The following is a 21,049-nucleotide window of genomic DNA, read 5'->3' as shown; positions in this document are numbered from 1 at the left end:
CATCTGTAAGAGAACTGCACCTGTGCTACTTGTATAAAGAGCAGTGCCATCTTCCTCTTTTCTCAGTACCCATGTTTGAACTACTAAAACACTCCTGGCAGACAACCCAGCATTTTTTTTCTATTCCCAAGATTAAAATGGTGGCAAGAGTTACTCTTGTAGATGGCTGTTAAAGCCTCAGTGCATTAGTATGCTTAGATGCCTTCTCTTTCTCTTCTTTTGTCCAACACAGTTAAGCCAAAACAAAACCCGTAACATTCCTGGTTATTACTGGACCTTCCCTAGCTAATGGCAACAGAATCATGTCCTATACATCAGTCTTCAAAAGCAAAGCCCTGATTCAAGTTACAAAAATGGAATCTTTCACACTGCTCTCTCTTGGCAGGACAGCTTCTTCACGGTCTCTTTGTCTTTGTGGTATGGACTAAGTTGATCATAATGACTTTAAATTGTTCCTTTAAACTTCTACCCTCCACCCACAGGTCCTTGGCTTCTTTTCTCACTGGTTATTGCACCCAGGAGCTGCAGAAGAGGTGCCTGCCTGCTTCTGCTTCTTACGGCGTTTGTTCAGGAGGCGGTTGTTGGATGTTTTCAAGTCTTTGATTTTCACCTGGTCATAGTCCACTCTCATGGTAGCCAAAGCACTGGTCATCTCCTCCTGAAACCAAGAAAGCACTTTACTGAAATCTCTGAGGAAGAGTTCACAGCCACCCCAAATGAGTGCCAGGAGATGAATGTACAAGAAGGAGCCCCCTGGTATGCTACGGCCAGAAACAGCTGAGCCCTTTCTGCTGCACTGCACTATGTCTAAAGGCTTCATTCTGCTCATGGACTCATTCAGGAGGAACTATTCACATGGTGTTCCACAGGTGAGCACGCAGGGCCACACTCTGCTAGCCTGAATTCCACCATGTCCCTGTGCCCAGCATTTCTTACTGCGTGGCTCTGGGCCTTCACCAGCTACTGCAGCTGGACTAATCACATTAGATGCAGAACACTGCTTTCCTTGCTCCATTACCAAACTAAGCTAGAAGCAACTAGAATAAAGAGTCCACAGAAAGTTGTTTGAAAGTATGTGTTTCAAATTCACATACTTTCTTAGTTTGAATTAATGTGTAAGTGCAGGCAAATTCTAACCTTTTTTAATAGGGTTGTGAACAAGAATCTGTTTAAGTAAATGAATGTCTGGGCATTTAGTTCAGGAAAGGGAAAACAATTAACCATTACAGGTATATTGGTGGCCCAAAGGAATACCTCTGGCACCTTTACAAAGCACAAGCATAAGAAGTTCTCACAAACAGAAATGAAGGTGACTAAGTGAAAATATCTGCTTGATCTCTTTGACTCAGGAGACAAATGTTGCCTAGATCCTATGAAACTTTATCATTACATAGCTCAACAGCTGGGAATATACATCAGTAATTTAAACAAAATCAGCAAAACACTCTACAGGAGTGTTGCAGTTATCAAGATGCCAAGCATTGTTAAGTGCAGAAAATTCAGAATTAATTGTAAAAGCATGCCAACCTGATAAAGGCCAGCAGGAAAGAGTTAAGGCTTGCAAACAACTTTTAGTCTGCCCTACAGTTTCACTTTGCAGGAAGCATTCAAGTGTCATCAGCACAAGCAGTAGGTGAGGCACCTGGTTAGATCAAGGGAAAGACAGATATATTTTTTTTCTCCCCCCCTGCCAAATGTCACGACAAGACAAGGCTAAGGTTATTGAAAGTTGTTTTACAATACAAAAACAGAGCAGAAAAACAGAACACAGCTCAACCCTCCCACCCTGTCCCCCTATATTTTCATCATACTCTTCACCTCACTGTAATGAATTTCAAACTCCCTTCTCCTCTGTGGTTACACAGTGGCTCAGCAGGTAGCATTATTAATACCTTTGATCACAAACAGCTTCTTTGTTGATACTTGGCACAGCAGTAAGGCTGTCAGAGGATGCCCAGATAGCATTTTTTTATACAGTTAACATACACACAACTGTTCTAACCAAGACTGTTTATGCTTCCCTTGTTTAACATGGTTGTATTCCAAGCAATCATAATCTCCAAGGAAATAAGCATACACAGAAGTCAGCCCATCTAATATCTTCAAGAAATCTGAACTAAGATTGACTCACTTTAACTTCATCCCAGTGGTCTTTATCCTCTTGCAGGACCCGTGCAGTATGAAGAGGAGTTGGTGGCACTGCCATTGATCTCTAAGAAGAGGGAAAAATATCAAGTGTTCTGCAAAAATCACATTTGGGAAATGACTGCTTGTTCCTCTATGTCCACGGAGGACATAAAACTTCAGATAATGTCCTTTGGTGGCCCTCACTATTCATGTGTCCCATCACTCCACAAGTGAATTCATGTGTGAGTTAGGAAAGGACTCTGGTCCACACATGGTATTATCTTGAAAGAACAAAGTGAAGGACAAATCAGTGCTGCGTGTCTTGCATTCTGCTCCCTTCCAAGCACGGGCCATAACCCTGTGCTGGATAAATGTGGTTCCACATTTCAGGTTCTAACTGTCATTTCACTATTCATTCATCACTGTTTTTAAGTGGTTAATTTGACCTTTCTCTTTTAGGATTTGTGATAGGAGACATTTTCTTATGTGCCTACATTAACTGAGACTACCACTTCATCAGATCCTGAGTGAGCCCAAAAGAGGAATTGATACCATTATTTAGAAATATTACAGAGTATATTAACATTAGAGTAAGGCACAGTTCAGAAGACAGCACATCACCTGAGATGTTCTTTCACATAAAATTGAGATCTGTGTTCACCTGCCATGAAAGATCAGTAGATACTGTTAATTAGAACAAGGAACAATTTCTAAAGCACAAACCACAGTTTTCTAACTAACTTCAACAAGAATCATGGTATTTCTCATCAGTCCATAACCCAAACTACAATTTCATTTGGATATTCTATCTTCCTTATGCTTTCTACCCAAACTTCCTGTCTACTGCTGTGGTGTCCTACCCCAGATGCAGCTGCATGTCAGCAAAGCCTAAGGAGATCTCTGTCCACGTCGCCGTAAAACAAGCATTACACTGGGAGCCATCCGAGCTAACAGCAGTGCTGCAGTAGTTACAGAAATGGAAGCAGAAATCATGACTCCTGTACCCTCTGGAGAAGGATCCTAACTTGCCAGGGTACAGTTCTATCAAGTACAGCAGGATTGAGAGAAGTAGAGAAACAGCAGACTGGCTTTAGTGGTGCCCCTGAGCAGGTGTTGCAGCAGATATGCCCTCATATCTGATGTCAGTTGCTACTTGTGAAAAACATTTTATCTACAAACTAACTAGGGGTTATGTGCTCCACCTAAACTGACCATTTTTGCATAGTTCACAATAATGCTTCTGGCATTCATTTCATAAGTAAATATAAAAAAGAAAGAGGAGAGACAAGCACCCTCCTCTGCTGTGCAAGGAATTTTCCCAAGCATGTTCCCACTTAGGGATTTAGGAAAAGGAAGAACACAAACATCCACTGTGTTGGTCTTTCCCTCTCCCTCCCTCCACCTCATGGAACAATAGTTTCAGCAGAAAAAAATGCCAATCTACAGCTCCTAGAGCATTCTACCAGGAACAGTATTCTAGCACAGCTCTTTGGTGCAGCAGAGTCTATAGACCTTGTCTCCAGTCTCCTCCTCCTTAATTGGTTATATGCATATTTCAAGTAACAGGTGTCACTGTAGGTGGTAGCTTCCTCAGCTATTAGGCACTCATTCTGTGAAATTCATTGCCTGCTGACTTCTGATACACCTCCTTCTTGGGGCTTCAAACACTTAAAGCTAGAGGTATTCTCAACAGTGATTATGGTTTTATTTGGTTGAAGAAGACTTAAAAATACTGTCTAGGTTCTGCTCTAGTTCTGCAGAGTCTTTGTAACCTTCATTTCTCAGCTTTCATGACTCTAAATGAAGACATTTACCTCCGTCATCAGGATGTTACACAGCTACATTCCTATATGATTCTAAGGGCTTTCAGATCTCCAAACAGGCATTGCAGAAATGCTGACCATTAGTTATGCCTCTGCTTCTGCCACCTACCTCTGAGGGTCAGCATAGACAGAGAAAACACTACTGGGAAAAAGGGCATTCTCCAGTACAAGTGATTCTGTTTCTGAACGATAATGTTTTGGGAAGCAAAAACAAATGTGAGAAGTATAATCTATTATTTTGAGTGACACCTACAGAGTAGAAATGAGATTCTGGAACTCAGCGTGGTAACCCCTGGAATGCTTGTCTCTTGTTTCAAATAATTAGTATCATTTTGTCAGAACCTTTATTTCTTTTTTCCTAGAAAAAGTATTTTTAAGGAAAAGTCAATTTAATCAAGTCATACAATGAAGCCTAAACTGGGACCACTAATAGCCCTGTGTACCACCCTATTTGGCAATCTCTTACAGTGCACTAAGCTGAGACCCTTGCTCCTCCTCCATGCATTTCCAAACTCTGCCAAGGATGAGAGCTCCCACTAAGCATAGGGCTGTGTTCACACTAACACAGCTATGCACAACGGTGCCTGAGGCCACTAATAATAGCTCTTGTTAAATCCTGCAGTGATGAAGTAAGAACATGCAGTTTATTTTTGTATTTTTAAAGAGAGTAACACATGCATATGCTGCAGAGTCAACACTGCCTGCCTGCTCTGAGAAGATATAGATACACTTGTCTTTCGCTTCTGAGAACACTATTGTGGGTGTCTCTCTTTGTGTGTCCTCTGGTAACACCAAGAAAAAATGTGGTTCTGCAGGCAGATGACCATCTGTGGAGGGCACAGTAGGTTAATTAAGTTATGAACAGTAATCATCATCCTTCCCTTGCTGTGCTACGTAGAGCTACATGTAAGGTCTGCATTTAAGAATTCATCTTGTAAAAAAAGATCTAAAACTCACATTGATCCAAGGGTGATTCATGAACTGAGAAACTGTCATCCTCTCTGTCGGGTCAGTCTTCAGCAAGTGACGAATCAGCTGTTTGGCTGAAAAAGAGGACCAACATGGCATGCTGCAGCCTATGACTGTGCTCCTAAACATGACTGTGTTCTCCTTTAAGAACACAAAGACCTGCTGAATGAAGAAATTTGATTTTGCAGAACTCAAAACCACCTATCGATTGCTGTTACCTTGTTAACATGCCATGTACAGTGGGGCTGATTACTGTGTTTAAAAAGGTAGAACACAAAAACATCCAAAACAAGAGGTAAGAAAGATAGATAACAGACTGGGGGTGCCAGCTATGCTATCTACATCACCAAACCAACTGTTTTGAGAGCAAGAACTTGAGAAAAGAGAAGCATAGGAACAGAAAGCTGCCAGGCTGCATGTCTGAAAGATGGTGACAAGCTTGGTGTTACAGGCTAAATGAATGCATAAACTGATGTTTTGAGAAATGATAGAAGACAAAAACTAGAACAGGCTGTGGAAGTGGAAAAAAAAAAGACAGCAAACTTTGCTCTGACAACTTAGAGGCCACTAAAAGGACAAAAAAAGTCAAAGAAATGGATTGCAAAAACAGGCTTTACAGTAGCTTTCTGCGAACATGGCATATGCCAAAGCAAAAGTGCAAGTAACACAGATATGAGATGAGAGTCTAGACAAGAGTTTCAAGAATGTGGGCAGACAGGCTGGAAACACTGCAACCAAGGGATGTTATTTGGGAAGACTTACACGTAACTTCCTTGGGGTAACCTAGAAAAACTTCTGAATAACAGTTTCTCTTTTAGAAACATAGAATGTGAGATGACTAAATGCTTGTAAAAAGCTGCCAGAGGTACAAGTTGAGACTTTAGTTTGGTGAGATTGCAAAGGCATTTTACAGTAGATATTACCTGCAGTATGAAATGTACAAGGAACCAAAGCAAGGGGACCATAAACAGAGCTGGTTAAGATAATTACAGGAAGCTGGTGGGGAATTTAGAGGAAGCTTCCATAGGTGATGCAGCGACAGAAAGCTCAGATAAAGAAAACCATGACAAGAAGCATGACAAAGGAGGGTAAAAGAAGCAGTCTGCAGAAGGTGCCTGATCAGCCTAGGAGAATACACATGAACTAGCTGATCTTAACAGGTTCAGAGGTAGAGGGCACCTCTCTTCAGGCAAGCACATTTTCCAAGTGCACATTCCCCCACCAAGCTCCCCTTGCATTTTAATACACAAGGCAGACAAATATTAAACCAGCAACCCAACAGCAATGTGAATGGTTTGTTAGAAAAAAACAACAAAGAGGTTGGTAACCTTTCTCTCTAATACAATGGGCAGGTGAGACTTTCCGGCTTATGAGACTGTGAGAGTAGGAGGTAATCAAAACCATCCACTTTCAGGACACTGTTTTGAGCCCATCCAGGTCATGGCTGAAGAGCAGCAGCTTCTGGTTACTGACTTATACAAACAAACTGTTGACCTTGATTTAAGTAATGGCTGGCTAGTTCACTAGTTCCCACATCACAAAAAGCCAGCATGAGAACTGGCCATCCTTGCTGGCTGTTATCAACAAGGAGGGCAAAGACTGAATGAGTTAAAGACAGTTTGCCTTTCTTCCAACTCTGCTTGCATTGCAGCTGTCCTGGCAGCCAAAGGAGACTCAGGATTAAAGACTTTTGTTTCTAGAAGGTTTAATCTCAGCATTCAGTAGCACTAGCTGGAATTTGAAGGAAAATTTTCAGTAGTCCTTTACTTTCTGTAGTCCTTACATTGCTGGCTAATACCGGAGTTCCCAGTCGCTCTCTGTCATCACCTTACCAAAAATTTAGATGCTGAAAGAAAGGGAAACAAAAACTAAGAGGGGTTTTTAGAAGCAGTCTCTTGTAAGCACTCCACCACTGCATAACACCATGCACATACCCAGCAGCAGCAGTGAGCATTGTTACCTTCTTCTGATACTTCAGCCCACTCTGGATTGGGAAACCCGTATTGCCCCATCCGAATTCTTCTCTTCATCCCTGGAGAAATGGCTTGACCAGTGTTGGAGTAGAATGGAGGGAACCCACACAGGCTGTAAGAATGGACAAAAGAACTCTTGTAACTAGCAAAGCACTTTCATCTCTTAAAAAGTCCCTTACAAAGGTATACTCTTATGGAGGTTTCATGATCCTAGTGAGTAATTACTTGTAAGGGTAGATTTTACAAGATGTGTCCTTCTTCCTGTTCATCAACCTTCTTCCCAAATACTTACAGAATATATGTGATGACACCCAATGACCACATGTCACATGACTTGTCATACTTCTCAGGACCAAGGACTTCTGGGGCTAAAGAAGGTTAAAACCAGAAATTAACAGAGCACCAGGTATTTTCTTTCATCTCCAACACTTTATGATTAGCAGCACTTCAACAACAAGTAGTCAGAGGCATTAAACAAATGCAGCTCACTGCAGAACTGAGTAGCATTTTCTATTGAAAGTTCCTAAACATATTTAATGTAGCTTTAAAAAGGAGGAAGGAAGTTGGCAAAACGCCCTACTCTTCACCTTAGCGTCTCTCTGCTCAATAAAGTACTAAGATTACAGAAAAGCAGAAGGAGCTACAGCTAAATGTGTACAGGGAGACACTGCACTGAAAGAGGCAGGAGCATATGTTCCAGAAAGCAAAGCAGAAAGGATCTATTTGAGCTGCGCTAAAATTTTGAGCAATGCCTAGGTGGAGTGTGTTTAGCTCCAGCAACTACACAACACTCTACTTTTCTTTGGCCTCCAGAGCATTTTATTTTTTCACTAAGTAACAAAATTATAGAGAAATACATTTAGAGGGGATTTGTTTTTTGCCCCCGGGGTGGGTGAACTGCCAGGGAGCCTCATTTTGTAAGGAAAATGATTCTCTGAACATATGAGCAATCATGCTGGTTTATAAAAAGGTGCTGAGAAGGGAAATGTCAGCTTGTTTATATACAAATATAAAGGCATAAAAACATATATGCATAAAGTCCTTAACATTTTATCACTAATCCCATCTTACATAAATATAGAAGAAAGCATCAGAAAGAATATTGCTGTTGTAATTATCTGCTAACAGTGAAGAACAATACCTGTCAACACAAAAAAACTATAAAAACTTACATCATTGAAGAGAACTATTTCTTCCACAAAATTAAGCCCTGTTTCCTCCAAAGAAATTCCAAACTTGGATTACCTCAGTTATATCATATGGTGAATGACTATTAACTATTAAGGGATGTACTCTAAAACGAGTGCATCAAGGACACTCTGCTGTGGCATTCATTACACAAGTGTTCTGTCTTTCCACAAAATGAAGGCAGAAATTTAGCTGTGATTAAGTCACATTGGTCTTTTATTACTAATTGCTCTACTTGCCAGCTTAAAGCTTTATACCTGGGGCAATACTCTCCCTGTTCTATTGTGTTAGGCAAGCTAAGGGCAGTTTTGGAAGGGGATTCCCAAATAATCTTGAAGCTGAGTTCAGATTATGGCTTTTTATTGCATTATTCAGAGGAAACATCAGGATGACCTCACATGCAATCAGAAGCAACACATTTTCTTTCCTTGATCCTCATTTGCATCCCCTGTTAAGGTTGTTTCCTCTGCAGCCAAGGAAGATAGCAGCAGCACTGAACTGTACTGGAACCAGACCAGGTTTGGGTTGGATCCCAATTTAAATTCTGCAGGCTGCCTCTTTACATTACATCTGCAGCAGAGATTCTCCATCCATTCCCATGGTCCACATGCCCACTGTAGGGGCAGGGATGACAGACAGAACCAAAAGAAATGCATCTTGGATACCTTACCCACATAATAAGGGGTGTAACAGGGGGTCTGCAGTGCATTTTGTACAGTGGTTTCTTTGGCAAAGCCGAAGTCTGTGAGCTTTAGCACAGTATCCTTCTCCTTAGATGTGTACAGCAAGTTTTCAGGCTGAAAGACCACCAAGAGAAAAAAACAGTTGGACAATGAAGAGATGTCTCTCAGGAGCTGAAAGGTGAAATCATTCTTGCTTGCTTGGATCACCATCAGCAGATAGGTCTTATTTCTCCCACTTCCCCACCATACAGCCTGTAACATTTGTGCTCACACTAAGGATCAACATACTTCTCGACATGGTATTTAGGAGAGCAACTCACAAGACTCTCATAAGCTCCAAGAGGCGACAAGTCTGGCTTGTTGAACCTCTCTCTGGTTGACTGCACTTACTTTGGATCAATACCAGTTGATCTGACAGCACTCTGTACCACACTCACGTAGCTGAGGTGGAAGACAAGAGAAGTCATCAACCACACACTCTATAAGCAACTGACATAACTCCACTAGAATTAACTGAGACAGACAGTCCACTTCCTGCTTTCCCCCAGTTCTGTCTCCTGAAACCTGAGTTAGTTCCACTCTTGCTCCACACTCCATAAAGGTTCTCCAAAATGAGCAGTGGCACAGAGGGAAGTACAAGCTTTTGTGCACAAGAGCAGGGACAACAGCACACCTCCAGAATCTGCAACTGCTTGAACTCGTTTTTCAGTTTCTCAGTCATAAGGAAGCTCTGTCCTCTCATGCTAGTGTTCAGGGACACAGAGAAGGGGGAGTGGCTTGGAAGAAAACAGGATTTAGGATGATTAAGCAATTTGAACCATTTACATGTTTCACTGAGTGTGTGTAGGGGGTGATGGGGACTAAATGTTTCAGTTTCTGTGCTCGTGATAGGCAATGGCACATAGCTCCACAAAAGTGAACAGATTTTTAGTCTCTGAACCTCAAACGTACTCTTCAGTGACACTAAGCAACAGCAGTTCTCCCCCCAGCTAAACACACAGAAGCATCTGTAGAAACTTCACAAACTCAGTGCTGTGGAAACAATCAGATGCCTCAGTCTGTCATTATGTGACCTGCTCTCCAGCACATTCCTTCACACAGCTGTATCACTATGCTGGAAATGCCTCTGTGTAGCTATCCTATCTTTGCTTAGGCTGTGTGCTCTGCAGAGTGAAAATAAAACACAGTACTACAAATCCTGCCAAATCCTTACAGTAAGATCTGGGTACAAATTTTAGGGTTGTTCCACATAGTACTAACTGAAATCTTCCCATTTTCTCCAACATTTACTACATTACAGCGGGCTGGATGCATGCAATTGCAACTATTCCTCCCATAAGCGCAGTTTCTTCTGTTTCTGAAGGGAGTTTTGGTGCTTGTTTGGTTTTTATGTTCTTTTTCTGGTTTGCTTTTTAGGCAAGTATGATTCTGAAAACAACTAAGAGCTGGCAAAGCCTGTACACAGAGCTATAGAATCCAGTGCAAGATTACTTCAGGCAGTATTATTTTCTTGTTAATTAACTGGACTGCAGATCACAAGTTGCTAGTACCTCTTTAATTAACCAACTATCAGCAGATTCTTATGCATTCAGCACACAACTGGAAGGCATTAGCATATATGAATATTGTGACATTTGGCTAGTTGCAAACTAGCTTTGAGCAGATCCCTTCTCACACTGCCAGAGGAGTAGGAACACTCTGACCATCTGACTGTACTCTTAGTTCTATTTAAACCACCACTGCCCATATATTTTTCTGCCTTATGTTCTTTTCTCACTGCCCACACGCCTTCAGGCCTCACCTTGACATCTCTATGGGCAATGTTCATTGAATGCAGATACTGGATGGCTGTTCCAATGTCTCTCATTATTTCAGAGGCCTCTATAAAGACAATTTTAGAGAAAGGTCACATTAACATTCCCACTGCAACTCAGGGACATGCTTATGACTTATAAACAGCTTGTGCTGGAATACAGGGCTAGCGTCAAGACTAGAAAACCTAAAATTAGCCCTAACAGCTGTGTTTTGGTTTTGCAGGCAACCATAGCCCCCAGTTCCCTGGCTGCTCAGGCCCCTTCCTGAGCAGGTACCGCAACTGAAGGGCTGAGACTCCTGCTTGTGATGAGCTTGGAATTCTGTGCTTTAATTCACTCCCCAGAAAAGCAGAAAGTGCAGAGCTGGTACACAAACAACATGCAAGACAGTGGAGAAAGGAGCCCAAGCAGGACATATGCCTGATTGTCCAGAACACATCCTTGGCTGTCCAAGACAGAAGTATAACCTTCAGCTTCTAGTTCAGGGGCAACTGGAGGATCTAACAGATTTTCTAAAGAGAGAGGAACATAACAATGCAGTAATTTTAGGATAGGTCACATCTTCATTCCTCACTGACTTTAGAAGTTTTTCCTCACGAGAAACAAAATCAGCAGTTCTGTTCTGCAAAGCCCAAACTGTCACCTCTGAAGTAATGTGTTTCTCAAACTAATACAACCCCCGTGGGAAGGTTGGTAAGCTGCCTTGCAATAGCAATACTCTTAAAGTCTAGAAGGGTTTGGTGACACAGGGAGAGATTTCAGATTAGGAAGAAGTGACATTCCCATTGTACTAAATGAACATTATGTTATATCTCCATTGACAGGGAAACAACTAGCAACTCCAACCTGATCCTGCATTTTCTGTATATGTAGAAACTTCAGCTGCAACACTGAAAGAGAAGGCAGAAAATCCTGTATTGTAACCTGGAAGTCTTTTTAATGTGGCTTTAGACTGAAATTACACAATCTCCGGCAAGGACAATCAGAAGGTAGAATCGCTCATCTTTGGGGAAAACCTTGCACACTTCTTCTTTCCTAGCCCAGGGTAAAAACTTTTCTCCTAATGGGAATTTGTGGCTGACAGCTAAACAGCCAGTGAACTTGAAGAACCCAGTGGAAGAGGGCTTATTTATATCTGGAAAGAATTAAGGTGTTTTTTATTTAAGATTTCCAGATGATTTCTGAATATTTAGACTATTATACAATAATATTCCATGTAGAAAACTCATGTTTTTTTGGAGAGTGGAGTCACTAATGACCATGGAACCTGTTTTTCCTCTGGAATCTTGTACTTTGAAGACCAGCAAATACTCCTGAAAATGCCTCCTACACAGATCTGTTATACCTCTTAGAGGACTAAAAACAGAGGATCAAAAAAAGCTTGGCCTCCAGATTTTACAAGCTCAGGTGTGCATTTTTGATCTCCTAATCATTTTGTCACACACACTGCCATTTTTATGCCCAAGCAGAAACAAGCTCGTCTGCTGTGAATGAGCAAGGAGAACCAGAGTCAAGCATACCTGTGGTGCTCTGCAAATAATAACTAGAAAACACACCAAAAAAAAGGCAAGACTACTCTATTGCCATCTCTGTCACTGACTCATGGCAAGTCTTCTGAACTTGCACACAGTCCCCATTATAGATGAGCAGGCTTGTTTACAGTGTAGTTAATAACACCTCCTTTCAAGTAGCACTCTGAAACCCTTGAATAGGGGATGTTTCATCAAATGTGATTTGCTTGTTATATTCACCACCTAACAGCATCACAGTGCACAGTGACTCTGCCTGAGGGACAGCCAGAAGAGAAATCAGAGCAGGAGCTGCATTGATCATGTTAGAGGTGGTCTGGCAGGAGACCAGGGATTAGACTGAGAGAGGCTGTGATGGTTCAGAAGTGAAGAATCTGAGCAGATTTGTAGGAAGAATTTTCCTCTAAGCCTTCTATGCTGTGCCTGAACTTGGCCACCTCCTGATTTTCAGTTACTTTTAGAAATAGCTGTTTAAGAGAGAGTTAGAATATAAAGTAAAATAAAATATTAAATTACGAACAAAACCCAAATCAAATAAGAATTCCTGTAATGGAAAAGGGCAGAGAAAGAAATAAGCAATCTTTCACAAACTTTAAAATGAAACTTGTGATTTTTCACCTCTCTCAGTGAAAGCTTGATCTCCTCTCTCCTGGATCCTGCTAAACAGCTCTCCTCCCTCCATGCTGAAACAAAGAACACAAAAAACCCCATACATTGTATGAGCAGAAAAGGTCAGATTAACACCTGACTGTGTATCCATATAATCATACAGAACCACAGCAGGAACAGATTAGAAGAGATTACAGGCTGCCTCCTGTGGCAATGCTTCCTAACCATCACACACATTTGAATCGATGCACAAAGCCATTCTGGTATGGAATAAATCCAAAACAAAATAGGACCAAGGGGTTTTGATGCTCTCAGTTTAATGTACCCTGTCACAAGGAACATGACCCACGTAGCTGGGAAGTCATATGCTGGCACTGGGAGGCTGACTAATCTTGGTTTATGTAAGGGTTGGAGATGAAGGAGAAAAGAGAAGGAAGCAAAGATACTGAAAAGGATTATTAATTTGTCTTTGGTAAAGACAACAACTGTGGTATTACAGATCAAGGAGAGAACAGGAAATGTTACAGTCAAAATAATAGCAAAAAAGATCACGTCAGATGACTGGATTCACATCTGAAGTTGGAAGCCATTCACAATCAAAACACATCATATTTGTAGAGACTGACAATGCTTTAATGAAGAGGACTGTAATGGAATATAAAGAAAAAAATTATTTTCTGGTTAAGGTTCCTCATTCTTTCATCATACAAGACACCTGGAGCAGCTGTACATTTCCCTGCCCGTTCTATAAGGGCAACAAAAGGTTTGCTGTGCAAACCAAAATGGTGCTGCTGAGAAAGCTCATCTAACTCTCATTTAAGCCAACACATTCTCCCACTCCCTCCACCCCCCCAAAGAGCAATGCTTGGTGGGGGGCTGCTGTTGGTCCGTACCATTCCATGACAATGAGGAGGCATCTCTTTCCATGATGTATATTCTCATAAACATCCAGGATGTGGACAATGTGGGGACAACCTGATGCTCGCCAATGATACTCTACTTCCTGACGGGCTTTTGGGTTGTCATACAGGAGCTGCAAAGAAACAGGAGAGAGCAGTGTCAGTGAGCCAGCATCACTCTGCTTTAAACTGGCACCTACACACATCTGAGCTTAAAAGATGGCAGCAAAAAACCACTCTCAGCACTTTCTCCAGCCAAAGGATGCCAATCCATCACAAGACTTTCACCATCTCTGGGCTGTCCAACTTCCTGATTGTGGAATACAGAGACAACTGGTCCCTTGGAACTGGAAGAACCTTGAGTGGCAGTGAGAAGATTTGAAAACTGAGATGGAGACAGATCTCTCATTTGCCTCTGGACAGGAAACAGCAATTTTTTCCTGCTTGTTTGCAGTACTTGCAAAGAGAGAAGACTCCCTCTGATAAGGACAATAACTCTCTCACCTGCCTCCCAACTGGTGGGAGAAGAGACTAAGGGACTTCTAGGTGCAGTGCAAATCTTTAAAATTCACTGAGATTTAAACCAGTGACGATTTTCACACTGCCCCTGAATGTACTTCATAAATACTACATAAATTTCTGATCCTATCAAGGTCAGAAAGGGACCTCTGACTATCTAGATGCTTAAATGGATCTCTGGCTATCTAGATGCTTGAACTTCGTTCTCTGTCACATGGAAGACCAGTTTATTTTAAAGGTGCTAATCTCTAGAAGGTAGGTAAGAGCTCATCTTTCCTGATCCTGCAACCTCCTACACAAGAAATGTGTCCCTGCCTGTTTGAAGAACTGCTCTGTATATGACTCTGCAACTGAGCCTTTGTGCAGCAAGGACACATTGCTGAATCATGCCTTTCTTTCTCTGCCTCGTCTCTCCAGACACCACTAACACTTTGTGGCAGAGACTCTCTTTACTGCATATTTATACAGTTCCCACACAATATGGCTGTGATCTGCCTTTGATACTTTATGCCCTATAGTAATTGTTGTAATGATGGAATAGCAACAAAACTGATGCTATATAAAGCACTCTTAAATGCAGTGAAACAGAATTAGAAAAAAAATAGCAAAGAACAATCACCTCTGATTTTATTTGCCTTGGAAAAGGACTACAACAACTGTGGGGGAACTGTTTTCAAACAGGCGAAAAGTATCATTGCTGCCCTACTGGACCTTAGTCTGAAGCTCTCCTCAGTCATGTTTGCTCTCAGGTCCCAGTCAAAACACAACTGCATTGACAATTGCTGCAAACAATTATTAACATATAACCTGTCATTAGGGACCTATGAGTCAGCCCAGGAAAATCAGATCACTTTTCCATCCAATTGCCAGGCTAAGGCACAGTGATGTAACAGGAACCTTTCAGTACAGGGAAACACATGATTTAAAGGGCACAGCAAGTTAGGTGCAAATCCTGGTTTCTTTATTGACCTCAATACAGACAATTTGCATCACTGGGACAAGAAAAATAAGCATACATTTCTTTGCTTTGACATTCCTTTCAGCAAAGCAGACACACTAACATGGTAGGAAAGGCTTTCTAAAATGCTGGAGAAGCACTTGGGAACCACTGCAGAGAAGGTAAAGAGGCTTCACTACTTTTCCAGGCTGGAAACAGGAAAAGAGTGATGAGGACTCCTCTGCTGAGTGCACATTTTTGTATTTCTCTGAAGCACAGAGAGGTTGCAGGAGGGGACAAGTGACCTCAGGAGGGCTGCTAGCTCCTTAGCTGAATGATTACAGAGCCTCATCACTGCAATCACCCTCCAGGATCCCTCAGCTCCACTCCAAAGGCTTCAGCATGACACCAGATTTTCAGCAGCACAAGAAGCTGAAGAAGCTTTCTTGCTGGGTTCAATGCCCTCAGAGCCAACCTACTTCTTGCACGGCTGTCGTTCTGCACCCAAAGCACACCCTTTTGAGATCACCAACTATCCGCCTCTTCCTTCCTGCTCCAGCCTGGCTGTGGCCTGATTTCCAACACAAATAACTTCCTAAAGAAAGAGATGGCTCCAATTTGGACAAAAAGCCCATTAGTGAGTCCAAGTGCAGTCACTTTACTCCTTTCAGCCATCAGCCCATTCAGCAGCTTTTCCTTCACAGCCACTGTGTCCTAGCTCAGTAGAACTGTCTATCAGCATTTTCCCCTCTGCCCTTCTGAGTTTGGGCTGCTGCCTGGAGGTCTCTTTAAAAGTTCATTAAATTACATGTGCCACAATAAAGCCCAAAGAACCCTTAGGACTAACCAGGCCACTTAGAAGAGTGCTTGGATACAAGTGGATTAATGCCACTTCTGAGCAGGATGCTTCAAAAACCTTCTCACCTATACTGTGCCACATGTGTTACTAATGTTAACTGCACTATCATCTGTGTATCTTGTGCTTGCAGAGATGTTGTTTTTCATGTTTGTAGCAAGTGCTTATGAAAACTGTTTCACAGAACTGAATTCCCACTCTCTGAAGAGCTTTTACAAGGCATTTTGATACATACAGTTTCTTTCTCTACCCCTACAAGCAAATTTCTTACACTCCTTGGTACACACTCGGTGCCAAACCTGAATGTACTCATGTCAAGATGACACCTGGAGAAGCAGAGAAAAGTAAATGCAAAAATAAAGAGCAGAGACATGTACCAAGCAACATGTGATACATCAACCAACTGTTAACCTTTGGATTTCTCGGAGCCTTAAAAATAAATCTTTTCCTTATGTCTAAAACTCTATCTTTTAAGACATCTTAGAGACACAGACACCTGTAAAATGAAAGCCAGGCAGGGCTGAAAGCACAAATTTCTACAAAATTTAGGTGATGATTTTAAAACACATAAATTCAAGTCCTATGGTGACATTTAACAAACTTGCAAAAACCATAAATGGACATTCTGCAATCTACCTGAGCCAGAAGAGAGACTCTGCTTCTAGAGGTGCAGTAGCTTTGACAAGACTGTAACCAGAGTCCCTTGACATTCTACAAACATGCAAAGGTAGTTGTGAATGGACACAGAGTTTCAGGCAATTTTTCCAGTAATGCTGGTTCATGCTGGTTTGAAAAGAGAGCAGCTATGTCAAACTTTCTCAAGCTCCAGGAACCTCCAGTCATCCCCCTAGAATTCCCACACTGTTCAGCTGAGTCACAACTTGCCACAATGGGCTGTGGGCAGGAGCACGAACCAACCTAACTTCAAAACAAGGCAGAACCACCTCCCAGTTTGTCATGATTCAATGCATGGTGCACAGCAGCCTTTGCATAGCAGTGAAGGGGATACTCATGTGTGTGGTTAGGCCCATGTATGTGGAAGAGATGCTGCACAGTGGAAAACCACATCTTTGCTGGAGCTCTGCATTACTGAGCCACTAAAAGAAGCAGATGAAGCAAGTATTAACAGTTATTCAGAGGGAGACCACCAAAAACAGAGGCAATGGAGGGCAAGAAAGTGTCTGCAAAAGCTGGAGAGGGAAGAGAGCTGTGCCACAGGGTGTCCTCAGCCTGTTTCCAAGGAATGAGGCAGATACCAGCAGATACTCCAGGACACCCTGGGCAGAGGCCTGAACTCTTTTGAGTTCTGGGGTAATGCCCTATCTCATGTTAGTGCAAAACACATTCTAAGCTGCAGCTTGGAAAGCCAGCTCTGTCAAATTCTCCCTGTGCTGAATTTCTTAGTAGAAAAACAAAGGGAGACTAAAAAGTGACACAGTATCTTCTAATTGATTTTCCATTGATTCAGTGTTGTTGTAAGCAAGGAAGAATAGCAGGAACCCTCATGCCTTAATTGTCTGATCTATAGAGCAAATGCTCTTAAGGGCTCCAGGGAGCAGCAAGTGATTTTCTGGGCTGCAAAATTGTAACCGAGACAGAGAGAGATCCATGGGCACAGGTATGGGACAGGCTGAGGACAGGAGGCAATGACTTCTCTGTGACTTTCTCTTTAGTGCATATTACACAGAACTACTATTCTCCTGCCATCTGTTCCCTGTATGGGAGATTAAAACCCCCACATAAGTTTTTATTTATTTTCCACTTCAGCAATTTCTCCTAGTTGCAAATAGTTGTGGTGCTTGGCTTAGAACTGTTACAGGCTCAGTTCTCACCTACTGCCACCTGCCACATCACAACAGCATCTGATCCCTGACCACATCTTTTACTTGCACTGCTCTCAGGATCTGAACTGCCTTTCAGTAGACAATCAGTTTTATCATCTCTACACTATTTTCCTGACAAGAAGGCTTCCCATTACTAAAACAGAAATGGGACCTGTGGAAACTTTCAGTCCTAGAAGCCCTCAGCATGTAATACTGTAATATAGGCACTTGAATACAGCTCTGGTTATTTTTCTAGCTGGGGAAGAAAAAAGTCTCTGCTCAAGCGTAAGTGGGTAAATATCTAACTCCTTTTGCTTTCTTTCCTCTTTGTATGTAGCTGTTATAAAAATGCTGAATCCTACAAATAAGCCTTGGAATCTGAATTCACACTGATGCACAGAAACTAACACCATTTGCTGCAGAGCAGCTCTTCCAGTCATTCCCTATTCAGGAGGAGTTCACGGCAGAAGGAGGCTTGGATAATGTTTCTTTCATCTCCTCCTTTCCCTATGCTAAAAAAAAAAAAAAAGAGGAGAAAAAAAAAAAGAAGCTATCACTATGGCTTTGGACATTTTGGCCTTTGTTACATCCTGATCATTTGCACTATATCTATTAATTCAATGTTAACAATCTTTATCTATTTCCAGATCCCCTCATAAAGGATAAAGCCATCCTCTGTGTCAGAACACTAAAGGAATGGAAATTATGAAGGTTTTCTTCTTCATGCATCAGCACTGCCAGTCAGTCAAGCTGCAATCAGAAGCATGTGTCTTTTGCAATGGCAGCCCAGCAAGCAGGGAAATCCACACATGCAAATCTCAAAGAAAGCACTGACTTTTCTCTTAAAATAAAAAATACCACACATTTCTGCTTGAACTATTTAGTGCTGAAACATCAGTCTATAAAACCAAGGCCGGCATGTGTGGTGAGGCACCTTTCTGCTTTTATTTCAAGTCCGCCTTAGCCTACTGGAAATTAAACCTGCTTGGAGGCTTCAATGACACAAACTGTCATCCTGCAGAGCTGTCCAAGCTGCTACCACAATTGGCATTAACTGGCATCTCTACCAGTGCCCAGGTAGCCAGACAGCCCCAGAGGTGAGTTTCTCCAAGTTAATAATAGTCAGTAATAACAGTCAAGTAGCAGGATTTTGCAGCACTCCTGCCTGTGGATTCTAATCCTTTCACTTAGCCTACTGAGCATTAAGGTCTACTGTCTGCCCTGAAGGACCCTTCTCTAGCCACCTCTGCTCTTCCAATATGTACTTCCAATATGTCTGCCTATAATGTACTCAGCTTATCCTTTGAAACAGCAAAAGCTACAACAGATCTTTGGTATCTTACCTGTATAAGAAAGAATGAAGAGGACTCGGGACTGAATGCATGTGGTGTCAGAGTCACACTTTGAAATCAATCTCCTGCTGACACACAAGGCTTCAAATTTCTTAAGCATACATTGTAAAGGAGAAATAGGAGAAAGAGCAGGATGGACAGAGAGAAAACAGGCTAACAGGGATGGACAAAGAGAAAACAGGCTAACAGGGATGGACAAAGAGAAAACAGGCTAAGAGGGAGATGCATGTTTTGTTAAGAGTTTGCAGACCAGACATACAGCAAATCTGCTGAACAATGTATTTAGCTCTCTGAGCACTCCTGCTTCTCCAGCCCCACAGAGCACACACCACGTAAGTACTATTTTGCTCCAAGCCTCTCTCCTAAGGTGAATCAGGTTGGTTTCTCTAAAATAACTTTGGTTCTGGATTTTATTTATTGTAGCAGTATTCAAATCACCACTGGGCACTCAATATAACTCTACAACCTGAGGTAAATAAATGAGACATACCACTATTAATTCTCTAATCACACATGCATCTAGCCATTCACTCTGCAAAGATCAACTGTCTTTGTTCATAAATGTTAGTGGAGATATAGCAAATGCAACTGCACTGGCAAAGCAGTAGGCCAGTATGCATTTCAAAGGTATTCCCCCTGTACGTGTGAGCTTAGCGTAAAAGGTTGGCACAGAAACAAGCAAAAAACGCCCACAAAAAATACTGTCCTGATAAATACTCTGTCTATGAATCTGTTTTGAACTGCAGTGCTGAAAGTATGTGACTGTACATGCAGTCCTATGGGGTATACACAGATTTAAATAACAACTATGTTGTGTACTTTGCTACAACCATGAGATTACTTTGCATTTTAACACTGTGTTTGCTCTGCTGCAAATGGAATGCAAATGGAACAGTAATTCTTATTGCCACCTTAAGATTCCACCTGTACTCAGTTGTGACAGGCTGCAAAATCAGCTACATGTGGCTTCCCTTTTGTTCAAAATAGTGCAACTATATTTTTTTAAAAGAAAAACAGATCACCAACATGCTGTTACCAGACAAGAACATCCTCAAAAGCTTGTTTATACAAGAAAGTCTAGAGATCAGTTCCTCTCTCCGACTTCTCCTTATGACAACTTCCACTGCTGATTAGCCAGCACAGCATTCAATGCCTGCAGTCAGTATTTAGCATCTGGGGACCTGCTGCAACGCACTTTCTCAAACCCAGGCTTGCTACAAAACAGCCTTTCTTTTCTTGGTTCTCTAATATGCATATTACCACCATCTGAGATGAAACAAAATTGGGAAGCGCTCTAGAGGTCTTTCCACCTTCATTTTAAAATCTCCTCTTTCTCTAGGGATAGGTAGAAATGCAGGATGAACAGCATTTGCATTCACACTATTTCCATGTCTGGTCTTTGTTTTGTAGGACCTTGATATGGCTTTGCTCCATGCTGAGATGTTCTTCACCACCAAACCCATTGTTTCCTTGGAGCAGGATTTTGATTGCACATACACAGCACAGGACACCCAGCAGCTGTGGCATCTAAAGTGCAGGATGTTCAGAGCAAACACCATGCTGTCTACAGCATATTCAGGTTACCAGCATGATGCCAGATTTTCCAAAACCTTGTATGGTATAAATGTCTACAATAAATTGGGATGATGATTACAGTAATCTGTAATCTATAACTTCCTAAATTTCTGCATTGAGGAAATCTAAAATCCCAGTTGAAAACTATGATAGCTTCATTCTGGTGCCTGATAGGAGGCTTGCCTCTAAAAAGGTATCACATCACTGCTGAAAGCAGTTACCTGTGGAGAATTACCTTGTCTTCAAATCAAAACAAAGCCCTACAACCTTCAGCAAGGGCACCTGTAAGACTTCTCTGGTACTTCAAATCACTGGTATGTATGTTTTCAAACTTAGGTTTGTGCAAGCTCTGCCCTTGGCATATTCAAGCAAA

At 41.8% G+C, this 21,049-nt stretch overlaps 1 protein-coding gene across 2 annotated transcripts in view; it reads right to left on the bottom strand.

The window, feature by feature from the left end:
* Positions 1–492: 492 nt before the first annotated feature.
* MAPKAPK3 (MAPK activated protein kinase 3) overlaps positions 493–21,049 on the bottom strand; it is a 44,633-nt gene continuing 24,076 nt past the window's right edge. The window contains exons 2-11 of one of the 2 annotated variants that reach the window (XM_054387303.1): positions 13,609–13,748; positions 12,725–12,789; positions 10,565–10,644; positions 8,751–8,877; positions 7,185–7,260; positions 6,880–7,004; positions 4,908–4,993; positions 2,132–2,212; positions 1,528–1,642; positions 600–658 (exon numbers count right to left, since the gene is read on the bottom strand). In XM_054387303.1, the coding sequence (XP_054243278.1) occupies positions 615–658; positions 1,528–1,642; positions 2,132–2,212; positions 4,908–4,993; positions 6,880–7,004; positions 7,185–7,260; positions 8,751–8,877; positions 10,565–10,644; positions 12,725–12,789; positions 13,609–13,748 (939 nt within the window). In that variant the 3' untranslated portion in view covers positions 600–614. Of the gene's footprint in view, positions 659–1,527; positions 1,643–2,131; positions 2,213–4,907; positions 4,994–6,879; positions 7,005–7,184; positions 7,261–8,750; positions 8,878–10,564; positions 10,645–12,724; positions 12,790–13,608; positions 13,749–21,049 lie in introns of both variants that reach the window. The other variant, XM_054387302.1, reaches the window with a different exon arrangement.

This window comes from Indicator indicator, chromosome 15 (assembly GCF_027791375.1).
Source record: "Indicator indicator isolate 239-I01 chromosome 15, UM_Iind_1.1, whole genome shotgun sequence".
Taxonomy (NCBI): Eukaryota; Metazoa; Chordata; class Aves; order Piciformes; family Indicatoridae; genus Indicator; species Indicator indicator.
Note: the sequence above shows the minus strand (reverse complement) of the source record. Positions and strands in the feature narration are given on the sequence as shown.